Genomic DNA, 27096 nt, shown 5'->3' with positions numbered 1-27096 from the left:
TGGAGCACTGACTCCCGGGGCGGCACCTCACTATTTGATGTTTGTTTCAGATATCTTCTCATAGGCCATGTTCTGCAAGCAATAAAAATATCAATAAATGGGAATTTCTCCAGTGTCACTGCCCCTGCCCGCCTCCATCCGGGCATCCTACCGTGACGTGGTGTCCTGTGCCTGCGTCCAGTCCAGCCCGTGTCCGGCTCCTGCCTCTCACAGGAGGTGGGCCCCCTGCACTCCCCATGCCACTCGCCCCTCCGCTGCCCAGCTCCTGCCCCAGGCTCTGTTCTGGGGTCCTGGTCCCAGGTCTGCTCGAGGAAGCTTCCTTGGCAGGCTGATGTGGGACCTGCGCTGTTCACGGCAGTGACAAAGCAGCTCCGTGGGCCTGCACAGTGAGCTGAGAGACTGCTGTCCGTCCCCCCTCCCTCTGCTTCTGGGTTCTGGCTGCTTTCAGTGAGTCTCTTCCCACTCCGTCTGCGGACCTGGGCCTCCACAGGCACTCGCGCATCACCTGTTTGCCTCCTACACTTGGGAGTTTGGAGCACTCCTTGGATTAGCTGTCCTTTTTATCAAGGAGCGAGTGGATTACTTTCAGAAAGTGGTTAGCAGGGGCTGGCATTGTGGCATAAGGGGTTAAGCTGCTACCAGACACCAGCAACCCATATGGGTGCCAGTTCCAGACGTGGCTGCTCCACTTCTGATCCAGCTCCTTGCTAGTGCACCTGGGAAAGCAGTGGATCATGGCCCAAGTGCTTGGCCCCTGCACCCACGTGGGAGGCCCAGAGGAAGCTCCTGGCTCCTGGCTCCTGGCTTTGGTCTGGCCCAAGTCCTGCCATTGCGGCCATTTGGGGAGTGAACCAGGGGATGAAAGACCTCTCCCTGTGTCTCTCCCCTTCTCTGTAATGCTGCCCTTTGAATAAAATAAAATAAAAAACCTTTAAATCGGCTTCTTTCTCCTTGGGTCCCAAAGACTTGTATTTTGTAGGAGGAAAAAAGTTAAATTCACAGAGAAGCATAGGGAAGGCTGTGCTGAGTGCCATCGTCTTTGCTACCGAGTCAGCAGTTCTGGAGTTTCTCAGTCTTGCTCAAGGAGAGGGGAACAAGAGGCTTTATTTGTGTGCGTCTTCAGTTTCTCCCCGGGGCGCTGAGCATGCCCGTGTTCGTGCTCACACGCTTGTACTGCGTCGCGGTGCTCCCTGAAGCGGTGGACAGAGTTGCTCTCTGTCTTTGAACATTGATCTAGACGGTTCAATACTGTACCTATCGATCTGCAGTCCTGTATGCACTCGGCGTTGTGTTCTGTGGCCTGTCTTTCTACACACACGCACAAGTGTGTATTAATACACGCAGGCCTAGCTCACGCACTTTCACTGTTGCATAATATTTGATCCCATGCATACAAGCGTGCTTTATTTTCTATTTCCTAATTGATGGACATTTGGTATTCACTGCTTTTTGAGAAGCGATGTGTTGGACATCCTGGTGTGTGTGTATAGGAGTTTGTCTAGGGCGTGTAATTTTGGGTCACAGGGTGTGTACATTTCTGCTTTACTCAATTTTGTTGAGTTGTCGTGACGGTTTATACTCCTGGGACTGGGCTAATGGCACGGTGGGTTAAACGCCCATCTGCAGCACTGGTATCCCATATGGGTGGTGATTTGAGTCCCTGCCTGGGAAAGCAGTGGAAGATGTCCTGAGTACTTGAGTCCCTGGCTTCCATACAGAGAGCGGGATGGGGTTCCAGGCTCCAGGCTTCAGCCTGGCCCAGCCCTGGCCATTGTGGCCCACTGGGGTGGTGAACCAGTGGATGGAAGATCCCTCCCTCTGTCTCTCTCTTTCTCCATCTTTCTCTGTAACTCTACCTTTTAAATAAATAAACCTTTAAAAAAATACAAAATCCCAACAATGTATACCCCCAACAACAGCGTCTGAAGGCTTCCATTTCTCTTGTCTTTACCAAACCTTGATGTGATCTGTTAGGTTTGGCTATTTTGATTGGAAAGTTAAGAAATGGGAAACTGCCTCTTGGCTTGGACTCGGGTCCCCTGAGGTTAGGGTGAGGGGACACCCGTTTGACTGCCAGGTACCATCCTCGCGGGTCAGAGGTGAGTCCCCTGGCTGTGTCAAATGCCAAGCTGTACCTGATGCTGTGTAGCTGTAGCCACGATTCTGCCCCGGAGGTGTGGTTGAGGAGCTCCCTGGTGTGACCCAGGGCTGGAAATCAAGGTGGGTGGGCTCAGTCCTCCAGCCAGGAGGCAGGGCTGCAGTGCCAGGAGAGGTGCTGAGAAGGAGACAGTGCACGGCACAGGACGGCAGGCTGGTAGGAAGCCGTCCCCTTTGGGCAGCCGTGTCTGATGTTGGACCGTGCTGGGTGTGTGTGTTGCTGAAGGATGGCCTGGTGTCTGCGTGTGTACTAAGCCCGCGTCCCGGATGGTGACCCAGAGTGACAGGCATTGTTGTTGTGAACGGAGCGCTGCGGTGGTCCGGCACCGGAGGCTTTACCTGTGCTGACTCGCTGAGTTTCCCGACACTCCCAGGGGCGAGAGCCTTGTAGCACACCCCTTGGGAGTGAAGACACTTAGGCAAAGGTGGCTTCCCGATTGGCTAAGATCATACACCCAGAAAGTCTGAAACATGGAGATCTGACCCCGGCAGGTGATGGCTCAAGACTGGGATTCCCGTCATCCATGTAGGAGACCCAGATGGAGCTCCTGGCTCTCCTGGCTTCAGGCTGGCCCAGGTCCTGGCTATTTCAGGCTCTGAGGAGTGAGCCAGGGGACGGGAACTCTGACCATCTGTCTGTGTCTCTGTCTCTGTCATGCCCTTAACCTCGCATGAAGCTGCTGGATACAGCAGTTTTCATGTTTGGTTTGAATTTCACTGCCTCGAGGGAATCAGGATGAGTTAACACTTTGCCATGTCTTACTAGCTCACACATTTAACTGAAACAGGGAAGTAGTCAGGAGAACATAATTTATCTATTTGTGCTTTCTAAGATCTTTGTTTCCATTTGTTTATTTAAAATTAAATTTATTTTCAGTTCATTTGCAAGGCACAGAGACACAGACAGATGGTCAGAGTTCCCGTCCCCTGGCTCACTCCCAGATGCCTGAAATAGCCAGGACCTGGGCCAGCCTGAAGCCAGGAGAGCCAGGAGCTCCATCCGGGTCTCCCACACGGGTGACGGGAACCCCAGTCCTGAGCCATCACCTGCTTCTTCCCAGGGGTGCAGAGGCAGGAAGTTGGCTTGGACACACAGTGGCTGGGACTTGAACCCTGCAGTCTGATAATGGGATGCAGGCTTAGCCGCTGTGCCAAATGCACACCTCTCCATTCAGGTTTCAGCCAAGGCATGCGACAGGTTGAAGGAGAAATTAGTCATCTGGGTTTTGTTGTGTTCCGGATCGCCCAGATAGAAAGAACCAGCGAGGCTCACTGTAATGCAAAGAACAAAGGGACTTTATTACGGGTCCAGCACGCTGGGGCCTGACCTCCCGTTCGGTGCAGTGCTGGGAGACCAAGACCCCCTTCTCTTTGTTCTCAGGGTTTTTATAGTTCCCAGGCAAACAAGTATTACGTCCGCATTCCTTCCTTCCCCTGGCCCTGCAGGACCAAGGACGGCCCACCTTATTGGTTGCCTCCACCTGGTCCTGCAGACCAGACCAAGGACTGCCTGACTGCCTGGTGTCAGGTTTCATTTTCTCACACCAGGCGCACCGTGGGCCTAGGTAGTTTTTCTTTTCTTTTTTTTTTTTGTCTTGTGAGAAGCCTGTCATGGCGTGGCTCTGGCCTCTCACAGTTTGTTTCTCATAGATGAGGGGGCTTCACAGAGCTAATGGGAAGACACGTGATGAACTTCATGGTTGAGGGGTCTTCACAGAGCTAATAGAAATACATGTGATGGGGGTTGGCGCTGTGGTGTAGTGGGTAAAACTGCCACCTGCAGTGTCGGCATCCCATGGTTCGTGTCCGACGGTTCCAGTCCCGGCTGCTCCACTTCCAGTCCAGCTCTCTGCTGTGGCCTGGGAAAGCAGTGGAAGATGGCCCAAGTCCTTGGGCCCCTGCACCCACGTGGGAGACCTGGAAGAAGCTCCTGGCTCCTGGCTTCAGATCAGCATAGCTTCCTCCGTTGCGGTCATCTGGGGAGCGAACCAGTGGATGGAAGACCTCTCTCTCTCTCTCTCTCTCTCTCTGCCTCTCCTTCTCTTCTCTGTGTGACTCTCTGACTTTCAAGTAAAAATAAATATTTAGAAAAAAAGAAATACACATGATGGACTTCACGGATGGGGGTCTTCACGGAGACAATAGGAAGACACGTGACGGACTTCGCATGGATCTCAAAAGTTTTTGCCCCAGTCTTTTGGTTCCATTTTCCATGAGCCTTTTGAAGTCCTGTCCTACAACTCAGCTCCCCCCACAATCCTGCCCAAATACACACACTCCAGCGCTGCCCCCAAATTCACTGGTGGAAAGGAAACTCAAAACTGTAACTCCCTTTTCAAATGAAAAGCACAAAGCTCAGTAATCCGGGTATCTCCTTCCATCGCTGAGACAAACACTCGTTCACTGGGTTGGAGACAACTCGGCAGCTGCGTGAATTCTCTCGCTGCTGTCTGGCTCAGCCTGCGAGTGGTACAGAGATGCGCTCCTGAGGGAGGCAGCCCGGCCATAAACAGGAAAAGAAAGAAACAAACTGGCCCCAGGTCCCTGCTCGGAGGCAGAGGGCGGGACGGCCGTCTCTGTCCTGCCATCGGCGACTCTGGGGACGTGAGGACGCGCAGAAGAAGCGGGAATGGCGCATTTCCAACTCCGTTTATCTTCTCGCCGCCCCTCCCCTGGAGGACAGCTGCCTTATGCCGAATCCCTAATTTAAAGAAAATGGATCTCTCCCCCTGGCCTGAGAGCTGGGGATTCTTACCAAAAGTGACATTTAAAAAAGTGCCCAGACGGCCTCTCTTCGCCTCTCCTGTCTGCCTCCATCTCTGTCTCTGTCTTCACGTCCAAGGCCCCAGGGAGGCCTGGGCTCACCGTTTCCCAGGGAAAGCCGGGAGTGCCCTGCATCTCGCCACGTGTGTCAGAGCCTGCAGACCAATGGTCTCCGCCAGCCGAAACTGCCCCTGGAGGCCTGCACACTGCTGGTCAGGGGCCCTGGCAGCTCCGGGCTCGGAACCTCTGGAGCGTTGATAGGGATGTGCCGGGAGTCAGGGGATGGAGAACGTACGGCGTCTAGAGCCATGCCTCACCTGGCCTTCTTCCCCCAGCGGTGCGGTTCAGACTGGAAACTTGTGTGAGCAGAGTGGGGGGCAGCAGTCAGGAGCTGGCGGGGAGATGGGAGATGGGGTGCGGGTACAGTGACAGCTCGCCCGCTGTCTCCTCTAGTGAGGAAGTGACTAGACAGCGGCGTTAAAGATGTCTTATCGAAGACACGAGAAACGGGGCCGAAGTCGTGGGGCAGCGGGTGAAGCCGCCGCCTGGGATGCCCGCATCCCAGATGAGCACCTGTTGGTGTCTGGGCTGCTCTACTTCCCAGCCAGCTCCTTGCTAGTGCCCTTGGAAAAGCAGCAGAGGAAGGTGGCCTAAGTGAGTGGACCCCGCCCCCCATGTGGGAGACCTGGGTGGAGTTCCAGGCTTTGGCCTGGTCCAGCTCTGGCTGTTGTGGCCGTGTGAGGAATGAACCAGCAGATGGAAGATGGATTGGTCTCTGTCTCTGTCTCTCCCTCTAGCTCTGCCCTTCAAATAAACAAAACAAATCTTAACAACACAAGAACACGAAAAGAGTGTCGAGACAGGGCAAGACATCCAGAACCTGGGAATGAAGGAGCTGGTGTCAGAAGGCTGTGGTCCCCACTGGTGACGAGGTGACGGTTAGTACAGAAGGCTGCAGAACCTGGATGCCGCAGTATTCACTCAAGGACGCGTCTCTCGATGAGGCAACGGGGCGGAGGGAAGGGGAGGCCAGAGGAAGGGAAGCCGTGCCCCATGTGTCGTAATGGGAGAGGCAGAGGGCAGCCGCCCAGCCGCGAGCCCTCATTTTTGTTAATTCTTTGGAGTGAGGAGCATGAGAGAGCTTTTTCCAGCAGGGCCCGCCCGTTCACTGGGCGAGACAGGGTGGCCAGAGGGAGCTGGGAAGCCCCCGTGCTGTGAGCCCGAGGAAGGTGACCGGTGTTCAGGTCCTCAGCGAAGACGGGGGATTCCCTGAACACAGCCAAGCAGCCAGGTTCCGGGGAGCTCCGCAGAACCGCCCACAGGGCCTGCACCAGATGGCGAGGAGCGCTCAGCACAGAGCCCAGGTGCCCGTACGCCCAGCAAGCCTGCCAAGTGCCTCCTGCCCTTTCTTGGTTATGATTTAGGCAGCTTGATCGGGTGAATGATGGGGCAGGGCCTCCCACGGTATCCAGATGGACAGGCTGGAGGAGGAGGTCTCAGGGAGGCGGCTTCGTGGCAGGCTGGACCCCTGCCCATGCAGCTCTGTCGCTGCGGATTGGGACGTTGTGTGTGTGCCTGGGCGATGCCCTGTGCAGGGATTCGAGCGATGGCTTGGATGACGAAGGGGCTGGCCCGCCCAGTGGAGGACGCAGGATTGGTTGCTGATTTGTGGGACTGCGGAATCCTCATGCAAACATTTCTTCATGGGCTAGAACAAGTAGAAGACCCTAAGCTGAGGTAGCAAGCCAACACATCAGAAGCCACCCCAAAACGAGGAGAGACAGCTGTCCAACCACATGACGACACTGAGTTGGCTTAGCATCAGCGAAGGAAACCGCTTGGGTTCTGTCCCCTCTGGGCGGCCAGCTCTGTGGCCAGGCTGCCCACAAAGCTGACAGCAAACCAGGACACGCAGCTAGAGCTCTGGCAGCCGGAGCCGGCGGCGCTGTGAGCAGGAGGGCTTGCCCAGGTCTGGCCACGCGTGGGAGTGACTGTGATCAGTGCTGTGCGTGACGCCGGCAGTGATTCTGACCCACAGAACAAACCTGGACAGTGACCGGAACGCTGACGGCTTTTGTGACCACGTGGTGAGGGGGACCTGGAAGTGTTCAGCTGGGAAAACAGTGAGGCTGGGCAGGGCCTGCGTTGTCTTTCAGTATTCATGGGCTGTTCCGTGGGAGCCGGCTGTGTGTCTCCAGGGGCGTAATAATAAATCTGCGAGCCTTTATTGAATACTCACGTTGGAGCAGGTTTCACATTTATTCCTCATCAATCTGGGGAGAGGGAGGCTGTTGTTGTCTTCTTGCAAATGAAGAGATGGAGCCCTGGGAGGTAGAGCAACCTGCTCGCAAGCCCTGCTGGGAAGCAGCTTGTTCCGGGCCTGGGGGCGGGACGTGGCCAGGACTCGGGCATCAGCTGCGGCAGCAAGCACGCGTCACGCCCGTCTCCTCCAGGGCTGCCACCCTGGCTGCTGGGAGCTGTCGTCTCTCCAGCCCAGCAGGTGAGCTACGGAGGCCAACGTGGTGTCTTCCTCCAAGGAGAGCCGCTGCGTCTCCAGATGCCCCAAATCCTCGCACATGGAGAAGGTTTCTTTGTGTGGGTCCGGTATATAAGCCTCGGCAGGTCTTCCTCTTGTGTGTTTTTTTTTAAGATGTATTTATTTATTTGAAAGAGTTACAGAAAAGCGGAGGGGGGGGGGTCTTCCATCTGATGGTTCACTCCCCAATTGGCCGCAATGGCCAGAGCTGTGCCTATCCAAAGCCGGGAGCCAGGAGCTTCTTCCAGGTCTCCCACGTGGGTGCAGGGGCCCAAGGACTTGGGCCATCTTCTACTGCTTTCCCAGGCCACAGCAGAGAGCTGGATTGGAAGTGGAGCAGCCGGGACTCGAACCGGCACCCATATAGGATGCTGGCACTACAGATGGCAGCTTTACCTGCTGAGCCACAACACCGGCCCCTCCCACTTGCTTTTACGAGAGCTTGCTTTCTCCAGTTTCTTTTCACAGGTGGGCTGCGGTTTGGCACTGGGTGTGAGGTGGGCTTGAATCCACCTCTGCCACCTGAGAGCTCTGTGTTCTTGGCCAGGACACCTGTGGCCTCTGTGTGCTCATCTGAGAAATGGGAATAGTGACTTCAGGACTTAAATAAGAAAATGCAGAGCAAAGTAGTTTGTTTCGGGGTCTAACACATAGACAGTACTCATTAAACTGAAGCTACTGTTAAAATGACAATCAGGGTCTGGCGCTGTGGCTCACTTGGTTAATCCTACGCCTGTGGAGCTGGCATCCCATATGGGCACCGGGTTCTAGTCCCAGCTGCTCCTCTTCCAGTCCAGCTCTCTGCTGTGTCCCGGGAGTGCAGTGGAGGATGGCCCAAGTGCTTGGGCCCTGCACCTGCATGGGAGACCAGGAGGAAGCACCTGGCTCCTGGCTTCGGATTGGTGCAGTTCTGGCAGTAGCAGCCATCTTGGGGGGTGAACCAATGGAAGGAAGACCTTTCTCTCTGTCTCTCTTTCTCACTGTCTATAACTCTACCTGTCAAATAAATAAATAAAAATAAATAAATAAAATGACAATCAATACTCAAAACATCATTTTGGCCACCAGAACTACAAAATTAAAGACTGAGCTGGACTGTCTTCAAGGTGTTTTCTATGGATAGAAATGCATGACTGATGCACAGATAAATGTGTAAGGACAAGCCAAGGGGTGGGAGATGTGGGGTGGGAGGGTGTGGTTAACAAGCTTTTTTTTTTTTAAGATTTATTTTATTTATTTGAAAGACAGAGTTACAGGGAGAAGTAGAGAGAGAGAGAGAGGTCTTCCATCTACTGGTTTACTCCCCAGACGGCCACAATGGTCAGAGCTGCGCCGATCTGAAGCCAGGAGCCAGAAGCTTCTTCTGGGTCTCCCATGCGGGTGCAGGGGCTCAAGGACTTGGGCCATCTTCTGCTGCTTTCCCAGGTGCATTAGCAGGGAGCTAGAACAGAAGTGGAACAGCCGGGACTCCAATCAGCACCCATATGGGATGCTGGTGCTGCAGGCCGGGGGTTTAACCCGCTGCGCCACAGCGCCAGCCCTGGTTGAATTTTTGAAAATGAAATTGCATGTGTGTAATCAGGAGGGCCCCCGAACACAACTCCTAGCAAACTTCTATGGAACGTAGAATGGAAGGAATTAAATATTTAGGATCTGGCCTACGCAATGCATATACAACAGTATTAAAAGGCCACGTGGGGGCCAGTGCCGCGGCTCACTAGGCTAATCCTCTGTCTTGCGGCGCCGGCACACCAGGTTCTAGTCCCGGTCGGGGCGCCAGATTCTGTCCCGATTGCCCCTCTTCCAGGCCAGCTCTCTGCTGTGGCCAGGGAGTGCAGTGGAGGATGGCCCAAGTGCTTGGGCCCTGCACCCCATGGGAGACCAGGATAAGCACCTGGCTCCTGCCATCTGATCAGCGCGGTGCGCCGGCTGCAGCGCACCGGCCGCGGCGGCCATTGGAGGGTGAACCAACGGCAAAGGAAGACCTTTCTCTCTGTCTCTCTCACTGTCCACTCTGCCTGTCCAAAAAAAAAAAAAAAAAAAAAAAGCCACGCAGATGCCACGAGTGCCAGAAACAAAGCATCCAAAATGGGACACATTTGAAAGCATTAAAGATAAAAACTGTAGCTAACGCTTTTCTTTAGCAGGAAGAAAAGAAAAACATTCTTTCTGGCTGGGCCTGCCACAGCCGCAGCCTTGCAAATCCTTCGGCTCAGAACATCTGGGAGGAGCAGAAGACAGAGGGAGGTGGGCTGGGGCGGCTTTGGTGAAGAGCCGCCTTCTAAATAGGGAGAGCACCTGCCAAGGCCGCTGACCCGGTGACGGGTGGTCATCTCCCCAGGTGGGGACGGGGCTGGGGGTGCGGGGGGGACCCAGCTGCCTTGGCTGTGCGCCTGAGCCCCTGCAACACCACCCTCGCGTCTTTCCCTGTCCCGTGCATCTCAGACGAGGTCTGGCTTCGAATCTCCAACCGTTAATGCCCTCCGCTCTGGTGTTCTCCCACCGTCCCCTGCTGCGGTTTCCCAAAGAATGCAGCAAGGCAGTGCTCATGTGGCTACGAACTGCTCTGCCCGGCCTCCTGGGGGGAAATCTCGCGATTTCCGCTTCCTGCTAAGGTGTAAGTTTCACTGTTTATTCCTGCAGCTGTCTGAGAAAACACCCTTTGAAGAGGAGTCACGGTCGGAGCTCAAAGCTCTAACTGGTTTCATCCTTCATTTTGTTGTCGGCTTTCAATATGCATTTTCCTGTGTGCTCCTTCTAGTCAGTGTTTCATTTACTAGGAACAGAGCAAGGCAGGCCTTGGCTGGAAAGATGACTGAGCCCCGTGGGCCCAGTGGGTGAGACTCAGCGTCAGGCTGGGGCCGGGGTGTGGCAGGTGGCAGCAGGTGGCCCACGCTGTCGGCGGCGCCCAGCTACTGGCACCGTACAGAGGAGCAGCACGGGAGACGTGGGCGACGGCCCCTCCTCCTTCTGTTTCTCCCTTCATCAGGGCGTGCATCGATACCTTCCATGCACAAGGCTTCCAAAAGAATCCATGCTCCCTCGGAGTCTCCCTCTGAATGGCGAACTGTTTGGCCGTGTATCTGACTGCTACACACACACACACACACACACACACACACACAGACACACACAGGGTCTGGGTGGAGAGTTTGCATCCTGGCTCTGCTCCTTGCTGGCCGAGTGATTCGGGAAGGCCCCTCATCCGTCTAAGCCCTCGTTTTCTTCCTTAGTCACACAGGGATGGCACCGTAATGCTGTTACCCCCGCGGTATGTATGAGTGTGGCATAGGATAACGTATGAGCGCCTGGCACGTGGTGGGCATGGGATAGAATTTTCTATCTGTTATAAGAAAGGAGCCCAGAGATGGGGGAAACACGTGGGTGCTGAGTGCTAGCTGTGCATCTCTGACTGCAGGATGTGAGAGTAGGAAGGGAGGGAAGGAACAGAGCGGAGCTGAAAGGGAGGGGTGCTGGTGTGACCTTCAGCGGAACCTCGAGACCAACTTGGGCAACTGCCTGGAGTTACTCCAGACCTCACTGGTTTCAGCGTGTAAACCACGTGAGCTCCTCCCCGTTGGTCCTCGTGCTTAGTGTGGGACCTGCCGGAAGTGGACCCCGGGGCAGTGCCCTCGGGGGAAGCAGGTGGGAAGGAGGAGAAGTTAATGAGGGTGAGCTGGTCCATGCCCGGAACGCCAGGTTCAGGTTCAAGGAGACCCCCAGAGGACCATGCAGAGGGCACTGTGATTATCCTCCCAAAGGACGGGCCCCTGCCCCCTGCCCGGGGGTGCCCCTGGGGGCATGCCTCCCCTGCCTTCCTGTGGGTGCTCTCAGCTTGTCTGGGGCGCCCGCTGATGCTGCGGCTGGCGTCACAGGCGGGCTGGGGGATGTGGCACCGGGCGTGGGTGGCGGCAGTTCTAGCTGTGTCTGCAAGGATTCCAGACTCATCCCAGGGCACTCTGAACACAGCCGTGGGGGCAGAATCTGGTGTTGCTTTGCTGGCAGGGCCCAGACGTGGCTTCAGGGAAGAGACGGGCAGATACTTGGAGCCAGTTACTTAATTGACCTAGCAGATCATTTGATTAAATAACAGACCCTCTTATCTGTTTTTCATTCATCCAAATAGCCATTGAGGGATCTCTGTGTGCCCACTGCTGTTTCTGGCCCTGGGGGTACACTGTAAATAAAAAACAGGGTTTCTGATTTGATGAACTCAGCCAGTGCTAGAAACCACCATGGTTTTTGGGTTAAAGGAGCCTGGGAAAGTTTGTCTCAAATCCTGCAGTGTGCAAACCTTTTACATGCTGGTGGCTGTGCTTATCCTAAGTACATCTGATCATCACATTGCCAGTCCAGCTAACTACGTTTTTAAAAAAAAATTATTAGCTTATTTGGGGCAGGGGTCAGAGAGCAAGAGAGAGAGATCCCATCTGCTGGTTCAGTCCCGAATGGCTGCCATAGCCAGGGTTGGGCCAGGAGGAGAGCAGGAGCCAGGCGCTTCCTCTGGCTCTCCCACGCATGTGGGAGGGGCGCAAGCACTTGGGGCATCTCCCACTGCTTTCCCAGGTACACGAGCGGGGAGCTGGTTTGGAAGTGGAGCGGCTGGGACTGGAATCTGTGCCCATATGTGATGCTTGGTGCTGCAGGCTTAACCTGCTGAGCCACAGCCCCGGCCCCATTATTTTTTATTTTTATTTATTTGACAGGTAGGGTTACAGACAGTGAGGGAGAGAAAGGTCTTCCTTCCGTTGGTTCACTCCCCAAATGGCCACCGTGGCCAGCGCTGCGCTGACCCAAAGCCAGGAGCCGGTGCTTCCTCCTGGTCTCCCACATGGATGCAGGGCCCAAGGACCTGGGCCATCCTCCACTGCCCTCCCAGGCCACAGCAGAGAGCTGGACAGGACAGAACCGGTGCCCACATGGGATGCTGGTGCTGTAGGCGGAGGATTAACCAAGTGAGCCATGGTGTCGGCCCCAAGCCCTGGGCCTTTTAAACCACCTTCTAAGGAGGGTCCTGCTTAGTATATTTTACCTCAAGTAGGCGACGCCTTCCACAAAGAGGCAGCCCCACACAGCCGACAGCTGGTGCGTGTGAGAGGAGAGCCGCCCGAGGGTGTCGCTGCAGGGCGAATGGAACTCTGGAGCCCAGGGTCACCGTGCAGGGGCTCCGGCGCCACCCGTCACTCCCCTCTCCCGGTCTCTGCTTCTCCGTGTGTTCATTGCCCTTCAGCACTCATCCTCTGCCGGCCTCCTGCGGTCACTGCAGTGAGAATTTGTGTCCGTAGCACCACGTGGGATTTTTAATGATGATAATAACAGTGACCACTCTGTGTAGTGGGCCCGAGTCATCACACTTGTGCCTTGGGCCTTGAAATGGAGAAAGAGGATGGAACAGCCTCTCCCGATCCGCATTCCCCTGTCTCCGACTGCCACTGTGGAAGCTGAGAGCTAGAGGCTGAGGACGGGGAATGGGCGGGCGTTGGGCCCAGGGAAAGCTCAGCGAGGTGTGTGGAAGGGGGAGGGGTGAGGGCCATGGAGCCACAAGGGGAAGGAGGCAGGGGGGAGTGAGCAGGATGCCCTGTCTGCCCCTCCCAGCCACATCCCCTCCACTGCCACCCCCACCCCACCCCTGTACCCCCCACACCCCTGCTTTCTGCTTGTGCTTAGAGCTCCTGGAGGCTGGGTCAGCTCCTGGGAGGAGCTGGCAGGAGACTGGAGGAGGAGCAGAGAGAGTTTGGGTGTTTCTTCCCTCCCACCTCCCACCAGGTTCCCGAGACCTCCGCCAGAGGCTGCAGCCCCCATCTCTGTGGGGCACCGGCTCCTGGTGCTGCCCCGAGGGCTCGTTACGCCAGCTCCTCTGTTGCCAGCCGCAGGCTGCCCGTCCTGGCCTCCGCGCTCTCGATGCCCTGCGCCCAGCTTTGTAAGTTGTTTCCCAACTCCGTACATTTTTTATCGTGCTGGAATGTTCACCGGAGGTCTATCCTTAGCAGGCTGCTGAGTGGGAATGGATGTGGTTAACTAGGCACAGTGCTGCACAGCTTATCCCCATGGAGCAGCCCCCGCTCTCCTCCCCACCCCCAGTCTGGTCTTTCAGGCACCTCATGGAAGTGGGATCCCGCAGTGTTTGCCCCATGTGACTGCCCCACTGTGTTCAGTGTGAGTCTCCTCTGGGGTCATCCACACTATTACGTGTGGCAGCGTGTCCTCCTTTTGTTGAGGCTGAATAGTATTTCATTGTGTACATATGCCACATTTCTTTCAACATTTTTATTTCTGCATTGTGATTTAATTTTATTTGGAAGGGAGAGAGTGAGAGCGTGAGTGACGAATGTAGCCAGCCAGGAACTCAACCCAGGTCTCCCTCATGCGTGATGGGGATCCAAGCTCTTGGGCCACCCTCTGTTGCCTGGGAGGGTGCACATTAGCCAGAATTGGAAGCAGAGTCAGGACTTGAACCCGGGCACTCTGCCATGGGATGTAGAGACGTGTGATCCCAAGTGACGCGTGAACCAGCAGAGTCAGGACTTGAACCCGGGCGCTCTGCCATGGGATGTAGAGACGTGTGATCCCAAGTGACACGTGAACCACTGCACCAGACATCTGCCCCATGTAGCACGTTTTCTCTGTCTGCTCATCCCCTGATGGGGCATAGGCTGATTCCGTGTCTTGGCTATCGTGAATAACCCTGTGTGAACCTGAGATTGCGATAGCTTTTCTACATGCTGATTTCAGCTCTTTTGGGTACGTGTTAGAAGTAGGATTGCTGATTGCGTGGTTGTACTTTGTTAATTGTCTGAGACGACATCGTGCCGTTTTCCATAGGGGCTGTATTAATTTATGTTGCCACCAGCAGTGTGCAGGGGCTTCGATTTCTCTACCTGCTCGCTAACACTTGCTCTTTGGTTTTTGGTAATGGCCATCCTAAGAGTCCTGAGCTGATGGCTCACTGTGCATTTCGCTGATGACCAGGGATGTTGAGCAGCTGTTCACGTGCCTGTTGGTCATTTAAATATCTTCATTGGAGAAAGGCCTGCTCACATCTTCAGGTTATTTATTTTCTTCGCTATTGAGTTAAGTGGTGTTTTCTGGAAATTCTAATTACCCGTGTAGGTGTCCTATCTGTCTTGTTGGGACCCTGACAGGTGGGGAGGCCAGAGCTCAGGAGGCAGAGTGTGTCTGAGGCCACAGGAGGAGGCTACTTCTTTTTAAAAAAATCTTTATTTGAAATGCAGAATTTCAGATAAATATATATGTATATATCTTCCATCTGCTGGTTTACTTCCCAGATGGCAGCAATGGCCAGGGCTGGGCCAGGCCAGGCTGAAGCCAGGAACCAGGAGCTTCCTCCAGGTCTCCCACGTGGGTGCAGGGACCAAAGGACTTGGGCCATCCTCTGCTGCTCTCCCAAGCACATCATTAGGGACCTGGATGGGAAGCAGAGCAGCCAGGACTCAAGCCAGTGCCTACATGGGATGGCAGCAGTGCAGGGAGCGGCGTAACCCGTTATGCCACAGCTCCAGCCCCAGGAGGCTGCCCCCGGAGCCTCGGCAGCCAGCTGTCCCTTAGCTGTGGCTACCTGAGGGGAAGCCGAGGCTCTGGGCTGGAACGCAGCAACGGTACACGTGAGTTTGCCTCTTTCCGCTGCCTTCCAAGTAGCCCCTGTGCACCGTTTCTTGCAGGAAAGCCAGTTTGTACTGGGAAGCTCACATTCTGGGCACACGTATTCAGTACCCAGATGGTGTAGTATTTACGAAAGCCCAGCACGCTGACAGGACCTGCAGACACATGGATAAATATTTTGCCTTTTTTCATAGGCAATATTTGAATCTTTTGAATTTAATTGCTGTCAAAACAGGATGCTTACAGTCCCTGAGGCAGAGCAAATAGTGAGGCCTCCGGTGGGGCCACGCCTGTGCCTCTGGGACAGCTTCCTGGCCAGCCACCCTGCTGTGCCTGTCCCTCAGTTGTCTTTTGCTCTGTGAATGTCAAGTGGCCTTTTCCCCAACTGTCCAGAAGGGCTTGAGTTAGGAGAGGCGAAGGGAGCTGCCTCCAGCCTGCCTGGAGTCTGTGGTGACTTGTTAGGTTTGTGTTGAAGCAGAGAGCACCTGTGCTTAGCTAAGAAATCAGGTACTTTTCTCAGACACAAGTGACAGGCACCAGTCTGGCCGCTGCCAGGGGATCTGCTTTTGTGCTCCAATGCTGGTCTCAGGAGTGTTTTGCTCGATATTGAAATTACTGCACGATGGGGCCGGCACTGTGGCACAATGGATTAAAACCCTGGCCTGAAGCGCAGGCATCCCATATGGGCGCCAGTTCTAGTCCCGGCTGCTCTACTTCTGATACAGCTCTCTGCTGTGGCCTGGGAAAGCAGTAGAAGATGACCCAGGTCCTTGGGCCCCTGCACCCACATGGGAGACCCAGGAGAAGCTCCTGGCTCCTGTCTTCAGATCAGCCCAGCTCCAGCTGTTGCAGCCATCTGGGGAGTGAACCAGCAGATGGAAGACCTCTCTCTCTGTCTCTACCTCTCTCCGTAACTCTGTCTTTCAAATAAATAAAATAAATCTTTACAAAGAAGTTACTGCATGCAGGGCTGCGACTAGTTTATGGAACACTTCTTGCACATTAGACATCGGCAGCCCCTCCGGCGGGGCAGTCTCCCACACCCCACCAGGGTGCGAGCTCTGGGAAGCAGAGCCGCTGCTGGACTCAGCACTCAGGTACCCTGGGAGGTGCCCATGTGCGGGGCACAGCCTGTCCAGCCATACATTTCCAAGGCGGTGGATGTGGTGTTCTTTATTGTTTTTAAGTGTTTGTTTTTTCAGCTTGAATACAGAATGACAGAGACAGGCAGACAGAAGGTCTTCCACCCACTGGTCCACTGCCCAAATGCCCACAACTGCGGGGTTAGACCAGGCTGAAGCCAGAAGCCAGGAACTCCATCCTGGCCTCCCTTGTGAGTGGCAGGGGCCCCTGTACTTGAGCCATCGTCTGCTGTTTCCGGGTGTGTTAGCAGAGAGCTGGATCAGAGGCAGAGGTGGGACCCAGTCCCAGGCACTCTGTGTGGGCTGCCAGCACCCAGGCTCTGCTTTGCCCTGTCGCTCTTGGTATCCTGTTACAGCTGTCTACTCTATGTTCCTCTCCTCCCCCTCTCCGTTCTAGAAACTCTTACCTGGTTGTCCCCGCCTTACGTTTGCTAGGTCCAGCGAGACCCCGGTCTGTGGTCATGTGCCATTTCCTCTGCCCTGTGGTTGGTGAGCCTCTCCTGTGGTCCAGACAAGGCAGAGGCGCTTCTGCAGACCCACAGAGTTGTGCGGTAGTCACCTCCCTTCATTAACTGCGTGCTCATTTGCTGCCATTATTTAAATTTCTTGCCCGCAAGAAAAGCCCCTGGATTCTTGGCTCCCGTGGTCTTCCGAAGGGCACCCCCTGTTATCCATTCCTTTCTTCAAAGCACATGTTATCGGTGCTCACCTTCACCAGGGGCTGGCGACATAAAGACGGATGACTAAGACAACATCTCTGCCCTTGAGAAGCTCATCATCTAGGGGGGAGTGAGGCGTGTAAACAGATAAATCACGGCCTGTCCGTGTTTGCAGCAGGAGGGACGGGGGCTGGGGAGTGGGGAGGAGACAGGGAGCAGCCCCGTGGAGCCCCCGCTGCTGGGCTTCCCAGATGCATGGAGGCCTGGCTGAGGAGCTGCGTCGGAGCCCCCTCTTGGATGAGTGGGTGTTCATCCGGCGGGGGGGGGGGGTGCGGGGAGGAGTGTAGCAGGTGCAGAGTCCTGAAGGGGCACAGCATATGCAGGGCGAGATGGGGAGGTTCGTCTGGCTGGAGGCTGGAGTCAGAGGGGAGCTGGAGTGGGCCTGGGGCTTCCTCAGTGAGGAGTGGGGGGGATTTCCTGGGGACAGGAGAGGCCTCTGAGCAGGGGCTGACACACTCCCGTTTCCTTTATGGAATACACTCTAAGTAGCCGGGTGGCCTACTGGAGGGAGGCTCTGGGCAGACCATCGTGGGCTCCCATCCTGGCCCTGCCATGTCCTTGGGCAAATATCTTCCCCTTCTGCTCTCCCATGTGTAAAATAGGGACGATGGTAATAACAACACCTGCCTAACCGGGCTGTGTAATGGGTCAAGGAGCCACTATCCATCACAGAACTGGTGGAGAGAACCATGAATGGTCCCAGGCATGTCGGAAGTGCCGGCCCCTGAGCCCCCAGGAAGCCAACAGGAGCAGCCTCGTCTGCTTGCCCTACGGGGCCTTATAAGCACCTTGTTGGTGTGCACCGTGGTGGGAGTAGACTCGGGAGCACGTTGGTGAGTCTCGCCTACCTGGGAAGTCCTTCCCCTGTGGGGTTATTTGTGGAGGTCACTGTAAAGTCGTGTGCCACTTAGTGACGGGCACGTGTTCTGAGAAGTGCATCACTAGGCCATTTCCTCCTTGTGCGAGCGCCACAGAGTGGACCTCCATGACTGACGGCCACATCTCCACCAGCCGACAGCATCGAGGACTAGCACGTGGATGCTGTCCCTTGTTGACCAGACGTTATCGTGACCGTGGCTATCGCGGGGGCTGGGGCTGGGACGAGGGCCTGGACTCCAGGGCCAGTTCTAAGCAGAACTGGCAGCGTCTGGTGACCAGTTAGATGTCAGGAAGGAGGAGCGTCCCTGGGGGAGGAGGCCTTGGGGCGATGATGCACCCTGAGCGGTCAGTGATGCTGCGAATGGCCAGTCGAGTGTGCAGTTAGCGGAGACTGCCTGGAAGACTGCTCTTCTGGGAGTGCAGCAAGTCAGAGGAGGAGGGTGACGGGATGACGGCGCGAGCAAGTGTGCTCGGGAGGACGGGGATGTGTGAGACTCCGGGGTGTGTGGACTGCGGGAGCGGAGGCAGGGGGTGGGGACTGCGGAACCTGCAGAGGCAGGAGTGCGTGCGACGGTCTCCAGCTTTGCCTCTTTAGACGGTGCCTGTCCCGCTGGAGGAGAGTCTGTCAATAATTGGCAGCTGGGCAGCTGTCCAGATGTGATTTACAATAAGGCATCGGTTTCATAAGGCACTGTCTAAATTACTGCACTTCACCAATTGCCAGGTTCCCTGCTGACGGGGGTCAGGGGTCAAACAATTCAATCAGGTGCCACCGGTTATAAATTGAAAATCAGTGGGGTGCAAAATGGATTACCATCAAAATCCATCCAGGTGCAAAACCAAATTTCAAGCCCCCTAACCTTTAGAATGCACTCCTTTCCTGATTCTTCGCAATGGCCTGACACTGCGTTTTAATATTCCCCAGATAAGCAAGTGTCAAGAGAAGTGCCTGGAGGAGGCCAAAAATAACCACGGAAGAATTCCTGATCCGGCCTGCCTTTTGGAATTTGCAAACAAAGTGGGATTTCTAATCAATACATTGGCAATTCTCTGTGAGATTCCCTAAGGCAAGGATTCTCCAACAAATATGTAATAGAATCAGCCAGAGGCCTTATTAAAATTCACATTGCCAGGCTCCAAGTTTCTGATTCGTGGAGCTGGAGTTGGACCCAAGAAGTTGTATCCCTGGAAAGTTCCCGGGGGATGCTGATACTGCCAGCCTGGGAGTGATCCCATGTGATCCCATGTGACCCTGGGGGATGCTGATGCTGCCAGCCTGGGAGTGATCCCATGTGACCCTGGGGGATGCTGATGCTGCCAGCCTGGGAGTGATCCCATGTGACCGTGGGGGATGCTGATGCTGCCACCCTGGGAGTGATCCCATGTGATCCCATGTGACCCTGGGGGATGCTGATGCTGCCAGCCGGGGAGTGATCCCATGTGATCCCATGTGACCCTGGGGGATGCTGATGCTGCCAGCCTGGGAGTGATCCCATGTGACCCTGGGGGATGCTGATGCTGCCAGCCTGGGAGTGATCCCATGTGATCCCATGTGACCCTGGGGGATGCTGATGCTGCCAGCCTGGGAGTGATCCCATGTGATCCCATGTGACCCTGGGGGATGCTGATGCTGCCAGCCGGGGAGTGATCCCATGTGATCCCATGTGACCCTGGGGGATGCTGATGCTGCCAGCCTGGGAGTGATCCCATGTGACCCTGGGGGATGCTGATGCTGCCAGCCTGGGAGTGATCCCATGTGATCCCATGTGACCCTGGGGGATGCTGATGCTGCCAGCTGGGGAGTGATCCCATGTGATTCTGGGGGATGCTGATACTGCCAGCCGGGGAGTGATCCCATGTGACCCTGGGGGATGCTGATGCTGCCGGCCAGGGAGTGATCCCATGTGACCCTGGGGGATGCTGATGCTGCCAGCCTGGGAGTGATCCCATGTGTTCCCATGTGATCCTGGGGGATGCTGATGCTGCCGGCTGGGGAGTGATCCAATGTGATCCTGGGGGATTCTGATGCTGATGGCCAGGGAGTGATCCCATGTGACCCTGGGGGATGCTGATGCTACCAGCCTGGGAGTGATCCCATGTGATCCTGGGGGATGCTGATGCTGCCAGCCAGGGAGTGATCCCATGTGACCCTGGGGGATGCTGATGTTGCCGGCCGGGGAGTGATCCCATGTGACCCTGGGGGATGCTGATGCTGCTGGCCGGGGAGTGATCCCATGTGATCCCATGTGACCCTGGGGGATGCTGATGCTACCAGCCTGGGAGTGATCCCATGTGATCCTGGGGGATGCTGATGCTGCCAGCCAGGGAGTGATCCCATGTGATCCTGGGGGATGCTGATGCTGCCAGCCAGGGAGTGATCCCATGTGATCCTGGGGGATGCTGATGCTGCCACCCTGGGAGTGATCCCATGTGATCCCATGTGACCCTGGGGGATGCTGATGCTGCCAGCTGGGGAGTGATCCCATGTGATTCTGGGGGATGCTGATACTGATGGCCAGGGAGTGATCCCATGTGATCCTGGGGGATGCTGATGCTGCTGGCCAGGGAGTGATCCCATGTGATCCTGGGGGATGCTGATGCTCCCGGCCAGGGAGTGATCCCATGTGACCCTGGGGGATGCTGATGCTGCCAGCCGGGGAGTGATCCCATGTGATCCTGGGGGATGCTGATGCTGCCGGCCAGGGAGTGATCCCATGTGACCCTGGGGGATGCTGATGCTGCTGGCCAGGGAGTGATCCCATGTGATCCTGGGGGATGCTGATGCTCCCGGCCAGGGAGTGATCCCATGTGACCCTGGGGGATGCTGATGCTGATGGCCAGGGAGTGATCCCATGTGATCCTGGGGGATGCTGATGCTGCCGGCCAGGGAGTGATCCCATGTGATCCTGGGGGATGTTGATGCTGCCGGCTGGGGAGTGATCCCATGTGTTCCCATGTGATCCTGGGGGATGCTGATGCTGCCGGCTGGGGAGTGATCCAATGTGATCCTGGGGGATTCTGATGCTGATGGCCAGGGAGTGATCCCATGTGATCCTGGGGGATGCTGATGCTGCTGGCCAGGGAGTGATCCCATGTGACCCTGGGGGATGCTGATGTTGCCGGCCGGGGAGTGATCCCATGTGACCCTGGGGGATGCTGATGCTGCTGGCCGGGGAGTGATCCCATGTGATCCCATGTGACCCTGGGGGATGCTGATGCTGCTGGCCAGGGAGTGATCCCATGTCATCCTGGGGGATGCTGATGCTGCCAGCCAGGGAGTGATCCCATGTGATCCTGGGGGATGCTGATGCTGCCGGCCAGGGAGTGATCCCATGTGACCCTGGGGGATGCTGATGCTGCCAGCCTGGGAGTGATCCCATGTGATCCCATGTGACCCTGGGGGATGCTGATGCTGCCGGCCGGGGAGTGATCCCATGTGATCCTGGGGGATGCTGATGTTCCCGGCCAGGGAGTGATCCCATGTGATCCTGGGGGATGCTGATGCTGCTGGCTGGGGAGTGATCCCATGTGATCCCGGGGGATGCTGATGCTGCCAGCCTGGGAGTGATCCCATGTGATCCCGGGGGATGCTGATGCTGCTGGCCTGGGAGTGATCCCATGTGATCCCATGTGACCCTGGGGGATGTTGATGCTGCCGGCTGGGGAGTGATCCCATGTGACCCTGGGGGATGCTGATGCTGCCGGCCGGGGAGTGATCCCATGTGATCCCAGGCTGGCATAAGATACGAGTTACCAGAGTATTTTGATAATTTGACTAGCAAAGTGTGCCTTGACAATTAACAACCTACTATAAAGGTCTTATTGGACCAGGTCTTGAGTCTGTTAAGAGACCATAATTTAGCCCAAGAAACCTGGAAAGAAACTGGTTGAAAGCAACACAGTTTGATTTGGGGGTTTTGTGCTCAGAGGCGAGGTTGGGGAGCTTCTTAGCCTGCTTTCTTTGACTACAGCTGAGTACCGAATTTTTACTGAGTAATCTGGAAATACATGTTTGACTCCTGGCCTGGAGGCTGTGAAGGTCAAGGCCAGGCAGCTGCATCTGGGGAGGCCCTTCTTGTGGGTGGTGACTCTGCAGGCATCATGTTGTGGTACAGAGTGTCATAGCCCAGGTCCCACCTCTCCTTAAAAACTCATGTCCCATTGGCTGACCAACCCCCTCAATGGCCTCGTTTAACCTCAGTTCATCGCAAACATGGCACCTCGGAATGCCGTGGCTGGACTGCCTGTTTCCACTGTGTTAACACCCAGCAGTGAGCAGGAAATCCCAACCTGAGTTGGGGGAGGGAAACCCCACCCCCAGCAGGGAGCATGGAGAGAAAGGGGAGAATTCGTTCCACCCCCTTCTCACCATTCCAGGAGGCTGTGAGTGCCAAAGCACAGATGACTTCTAGGACTGGTGCTTGCCCTGGGCGGGACCAGCCATGTGCTTCTTGTCACCTCCCACTCTTGGCTTGAGAGCAGACTTCCCTAAGAAGGGTAGACAACATGGCTACTACTGCTCGCTGAGCCGCCACCAGCCTAAACCGGCTCTTCCCACCTCTGCATGATCCCAGAGATGTGTTATTTTAACTTAAATCAATCCTGTTCTACTCTCTTGTAGACCTGCTGGGCACCCACAGGTCCAATGGGGCGCAAGTCCCTTTTTCCAGGATGGGAACCTGGGTCCCAGAGCTGCTCTGTATGGGGTGGTGGCCTCATTAACGCTTGTGTCCTGTCTGTCTGTTTCAGGAGAAATTGAGAGATGCACTTACATCAAATACCACTACTCCTCAGCAACCATCCCCAGGAACCTCACTTTCAACATCACGAAGACCATCCGTCAGGACGAGTGGCACGCCCTGCGTAAGTGCGCCTGAGTGGCTTTGCCTGTGACTGTGCTGTGGCGTCCCATTGGAGGGCTCGGCTGATGGGAGGGTCCTACTTGTGAGATCTGTGCGCAGGCTCCCAAAATGCTAGTATCTGTGAGTCACAGTTGCCTCCAGTGGTTTTGATTGCATTGTGGATTTGGGGAGTTGGCTTCTTCAACAACAACAACAACAACAACAAAACCAAAACACTAGCAGGTAGACAAGGATATAATTTGAGCCTTCACCTACCTCAGTGAACCAAACTTGGGATTGAATTCCAGCACGTCTCCAAGTTGCTTCCAGTACAGTTGTGGCAGCTTATTGATCCCTCGTGTTGGCATTTGTGAAAGGTGATACCAGCTGGTGGTTGCAAGCTTCGGTGAATTGGGGATTTGCACCCAGAGTCGGGCGTGGGGGTGGGGGCAGTCACAGGGGCGGGATCTGGCCTCATCTTACAGGTCTCTGTTTCCCTTCTAACAGTAGGCTTTGGGGCCGTGGTTTGTGTGCGATTGCTTGGTGAGGGTCAGAATATCTGTTGGATGATTAGGGGAGTTCTGGCTGGGGATCCTCAGAGGCTTACGTCACAGAGAGGGGACTTAAAGTGCACCCCGAGTTTGTTGGCTGTTTCTCTTGTGCTCTGTGGGGACCACTACCTGTCTGAAGCAGGCTCCTTTGTTGCTGGCACACTTCTTGGACACCTTCTTACTGTCCTGAGCTCCATGACACCTCCTTGTCTTTGTCACATACTCAGCCCATCTTTTGTTAAAAGTGGGATGTCTCAAGGCTACGGTGCTGTTCCCATATACATTCACATGAGGGTTCTTTTGTTGCTTGCTGGTAAGTATCCCCTTAATGGGTAAACGTTGCGGAAGGCAGCTGTTCCGGGGGGAACATCTTTCTTTTCTTTGTTACTAGCTAATTTCCTTCTGTGTATATTGGGCCCACCAGGTGTAGCCCGCATTTTTGGTTAAACCAAATAGAACAATCGTTCATTAATTTCTGAAAGACTGTGGCTGACTGTCCAGATGGTAGCTACTAAATGCTGTGGCCCCAAGATGACAGAAGTGGAGGAGGCAACAGCAAGATGAGCCAGCATGAACCTGACTGTTGCCCCACAAGCCAGGGGCAGCATGTGGGACAGAGCGCCTCCCCCTGTGCTAGGTGGAGGTGCCAAGCATTCCACACGCTCTCCTGGTTGTGATGTGATGTTTGCCTCAGAGTCACGAGTAATATGGGCCATTAATTCCTTTTTGGAGGTCGACATCTAAGAACTCAAGTATAGAAGGGTATGACAGTCACTGCAGATTTCCCACAAAGCACTGTTCCAAGGGTGGTCAGTTAGTAGGAGCCTAAAAGAGACGTTCCTGATACAGAAGTCCTGCTGACAAGCTCGCGGGTCTCCCTTACGTTAGGGGTCGTTGCAGAATCAGAACCTAAGGAGGAGGAAGTCACCGACATGTTGGCTGGGTTCACAGGAACCCAGCTTCGCCGCCACTGAGCTTCTCTGTACAGGGACAGAGTGGCTTCTGAGGCCTCCGGCAGCTCTCCAGTCTGGGGGCGGGGCGGGTGGGGAGAGGGGAGAGACAGTCACACAGTAAATAATTACAAGCCAATGTGATAATTACAGTAAGGAGGATTGCTGTAAGCAATTAAGTGGGTTGGTGGAGATGTCTCAGCAGAACAGTTATTTTAGTGTGAATTGTACAGATACTTCAAGGGGAACCAGGAAACTCTTGTGTCTGTCCTTGCCGTAAATATCTGGGGCTCAAAGTGAGTCCCCGTCGAGGCATCCTTGGATGCATGTCACACGGCAGCGGGAAAGGCGGAGGGAGCGGCTCAGGCCTGGCTGGGGGGGCCGCCTTTGAGCCCTGGTGTCTCCTGAGCCCTCGTTCTCCAAATGTGGTGCTGTTGGGTTCTACACATCCAGCGTGCTGCTGCCGCTGGACCTGGGGTGCTGGCGGATCTATTTTTACCAGATGAAAGCCTCTCACGATCGACTTCTGTGCAGGTCTGCAGCGCGTGGTGTCGGGTGTCACCCTTTGGTGAGGGTTCATCAGTCTCTTCTGTGAAGTCTCCTAATGGGCTATGAGGCGGGTGGAGACCATGTGTCATTTCCCACCCCTCGGACAGATATGTTTAGCTGGGGGCAGGTTGAGCACCTGTCATGGCTGAGGCTGGGGGCACTAAATATGACTGGGGACGCCGGCGAGATGGAGAAGCATGGTGAGAGTCTGTGTTAATTTCCAAAGGCAGGTGTTGATGACGTTGGGTGGGAAGAGGGCATGGAAGCCCCCTTTCAAACAGTAGAAGCCATTACTGATTAGTGTTGGAAATGAAAAGATGGTTGGTTATCATTTTAGAATTTCACCGTGTTATCCTGCATTCCATGACGTAGGCAATTTTTTCCAAAGGAAAAGTATGATTTTTCCCTCCCTGAAATAACTTCTGGAGAGTGTGTGGACGTTGGTTAAAAACTTGCTTTACATACTTCTCATGAGGAATTTGATCACCCCCACTGATATAGAACAGAATGTCCAAGTAACGAACAGCAGAGTCTACTTAAACACTGCATGATGGGTTTTGGAGAGTTGACCCCGCCCACGGGCGACTTAACGGCTGGCTGTGAGCGCCTTCACCTCGGGTGAGGCTTCCACTAGGCTCACACACCCAGCTGTGAAGAGACAGCCGACTCCCAGGGAGCAAAGGTCAGAGGAACCAACGTGTGTGTGTGTGTGTGTGTGTGTGTGTGTGTGTGTGTTGGGGAGGAGCAGGCATGGTCGTCGTGAACATGGTTGGAACACTGTGTTTCCTGGGTGAGTTGGTGACAGTTCCTACCCTGGCTTGGATGGCGATTGCTGGTAAGGTTCTGCAGGCAACGGTTTTTCCACCTCGCCGTTGGACAAGGCACCATCCTCCTGGAGCCGGGACCCCTGTCCTGGGCCTGGCCACCCACCTGGCGCAGCCCACCTGCTTTCACACCCCGCTGCCGCCTTTGGTTCCCCGTGAGCCGGGTGAGCTGTCAGCACAGTGGGGAGAGGGTGCTGTCCTGCCTTGTGGGCCCTGAGTTGCTGAACTCCTGACCCAGATCCTCCTGTTGGCTGCTGGGCCGGAGCAGGACAGGCCGTGTCACTGGCCAGGGGAGGGGACCGGCAGCCGCAGGAAATGAGCGTGGTGAGCGGCGCTGTCTGGATGCGCTGTCAGCTCTGACGCTGTGCGTGTGGCGGCGTCTGATCCGCAGTGCCCGGGGAAGCAGCGCTATTTTCAGCAGTGCCGCCTCCTCTCCGTACTAGGCCGCGCCCCGCCGGCTTTTCATGTCCCGGCTCAGTCTGAGGCGGCAGGGCAGCGTCTGTTTGGAGACGTCTTTATCCTCGTGCAACCCCAGGAGCCCAGAGGCTGCCCCAGGCGGCTCTGCCTTTGTTCTCCCTGCCACAGGGGTCCCTTTGGCCTGCCCTTTGGCACAGACCGTGGCCTGGACACTTGCCCAGTGGCTGGGCAGGAGCCTAGGTGGCCTGTGGCGGGGACTGGACAGCCAGGGTGGGCTGTGATGGAAGAAGGAGGCCCAGCGAGCAGGCCTGGGGAACTGTGGGTGCTGAAAGGTGACAGCTTCTGGGAGAAAGAGCTGGGAGGGGCAGGATGGAGCTGGCCTTGGGCTGCACACGGCCAGGGCTCCAGGGAGACTGCTGGGGCCACTGGAGCAGAGCCTGCCTGAGGTCGCAGGGCAGGCGCCTGCTGGACGGTGTGTGTGTGTGTGTGTGCGTGTGCGTGTGCGTGCGTCTGTGTGCGTGTGCGTGTGTGTGTGTGTTTGTGTGTGTGTGTACGTGCGCGCAGGCGGGGCCTCTCGCCCCTGGCCTCTTGATCTGTTTGGCAGAGCTCTCTGGGCAGCTCGTGCCGAGGCTCCCTCGGGTTTGGAGGACCGAGACGCGTGTGAGCTTGGGTGTGCACGTTCCGCCTGGCATTTGCAAGATGGAGGTTTCTGCTGCCAGTTGATTGCCCCGGGGGTAGCGAGAACCAAGGAGCTGAGACTCCACGTGCCTGCAATCAGATCTCCCTTATCTTTCCAGGAAGCTGTTTTTTTGAGGCTTCCTCACATCAGGACTGAGGGTTCAACTAATGAGATTGGATGGTCACACAGCGCAGAAAGAGAGCCATGACTTCCTTCCCTCCCCGCCCCACGGCACACACAGACCCAGCCTCACACGGCTGCCTGCTGCCATTGGCTCAGGCAAACAGCACGAGCAGGACCCAGCCAAACGGGTGCCTCGGTCTCCCGGCCTCTGCCCCGCACGGCAGCAGATTGCAGAAGGAGACAGCAGAGATGGAGCTGAGACTTTGTGAGGTGGGCAGGGACGTTTCCAAGGAACCACTACCAAGAGGGACGAGAGGTCAGAGCCCAGAACTGTCTTGGCCCCTGT

The 27096-nt window shown here is 55.7% G+C and overlaps 1 protein-coding gene across 1 annotated transcript in view; it reads left to right on the top strand.

Moving 5' to 3' along the window:
* Positions 1 to 27096, top strand: part of TMEM178B (transmembrane protein 178B) — a 380664-nt gene that overhangs the window by 94392 nt on the left and 259176 nt on the right. Inside the window, exon 2 of the mRNA XM_051835127.2 lies at positions 22566 to 22679. Within this exon, the coding sequence (XP_051691087.1) occupies positions 22566 to 22679 (114 nt within the window). The remainder of the gene's footprint in view (positions 1 to 22565; positions 22680 to 27096) is intronic.

Source organism: Oryctolagus cuniculus, chromosome 3 (genome assembly GCF_964237555.1).
Source record: "Oryctolagus cuniculus chromosome 3, mOryCun1.1, whole genome shotgun sequence".
NCBI classification, from domain to species: Eukaryota; Metazoa; Chordata; class Mammalia; order Lagomorpha; family Leporidae; genus Oryctolagus; species Oryctolagus cuniculus.
The sequence above is the reverse complement of the archived record's forward strand: the minus strand, read 5'-3'. Positions and strand labels throughout refer to the sequence as shown.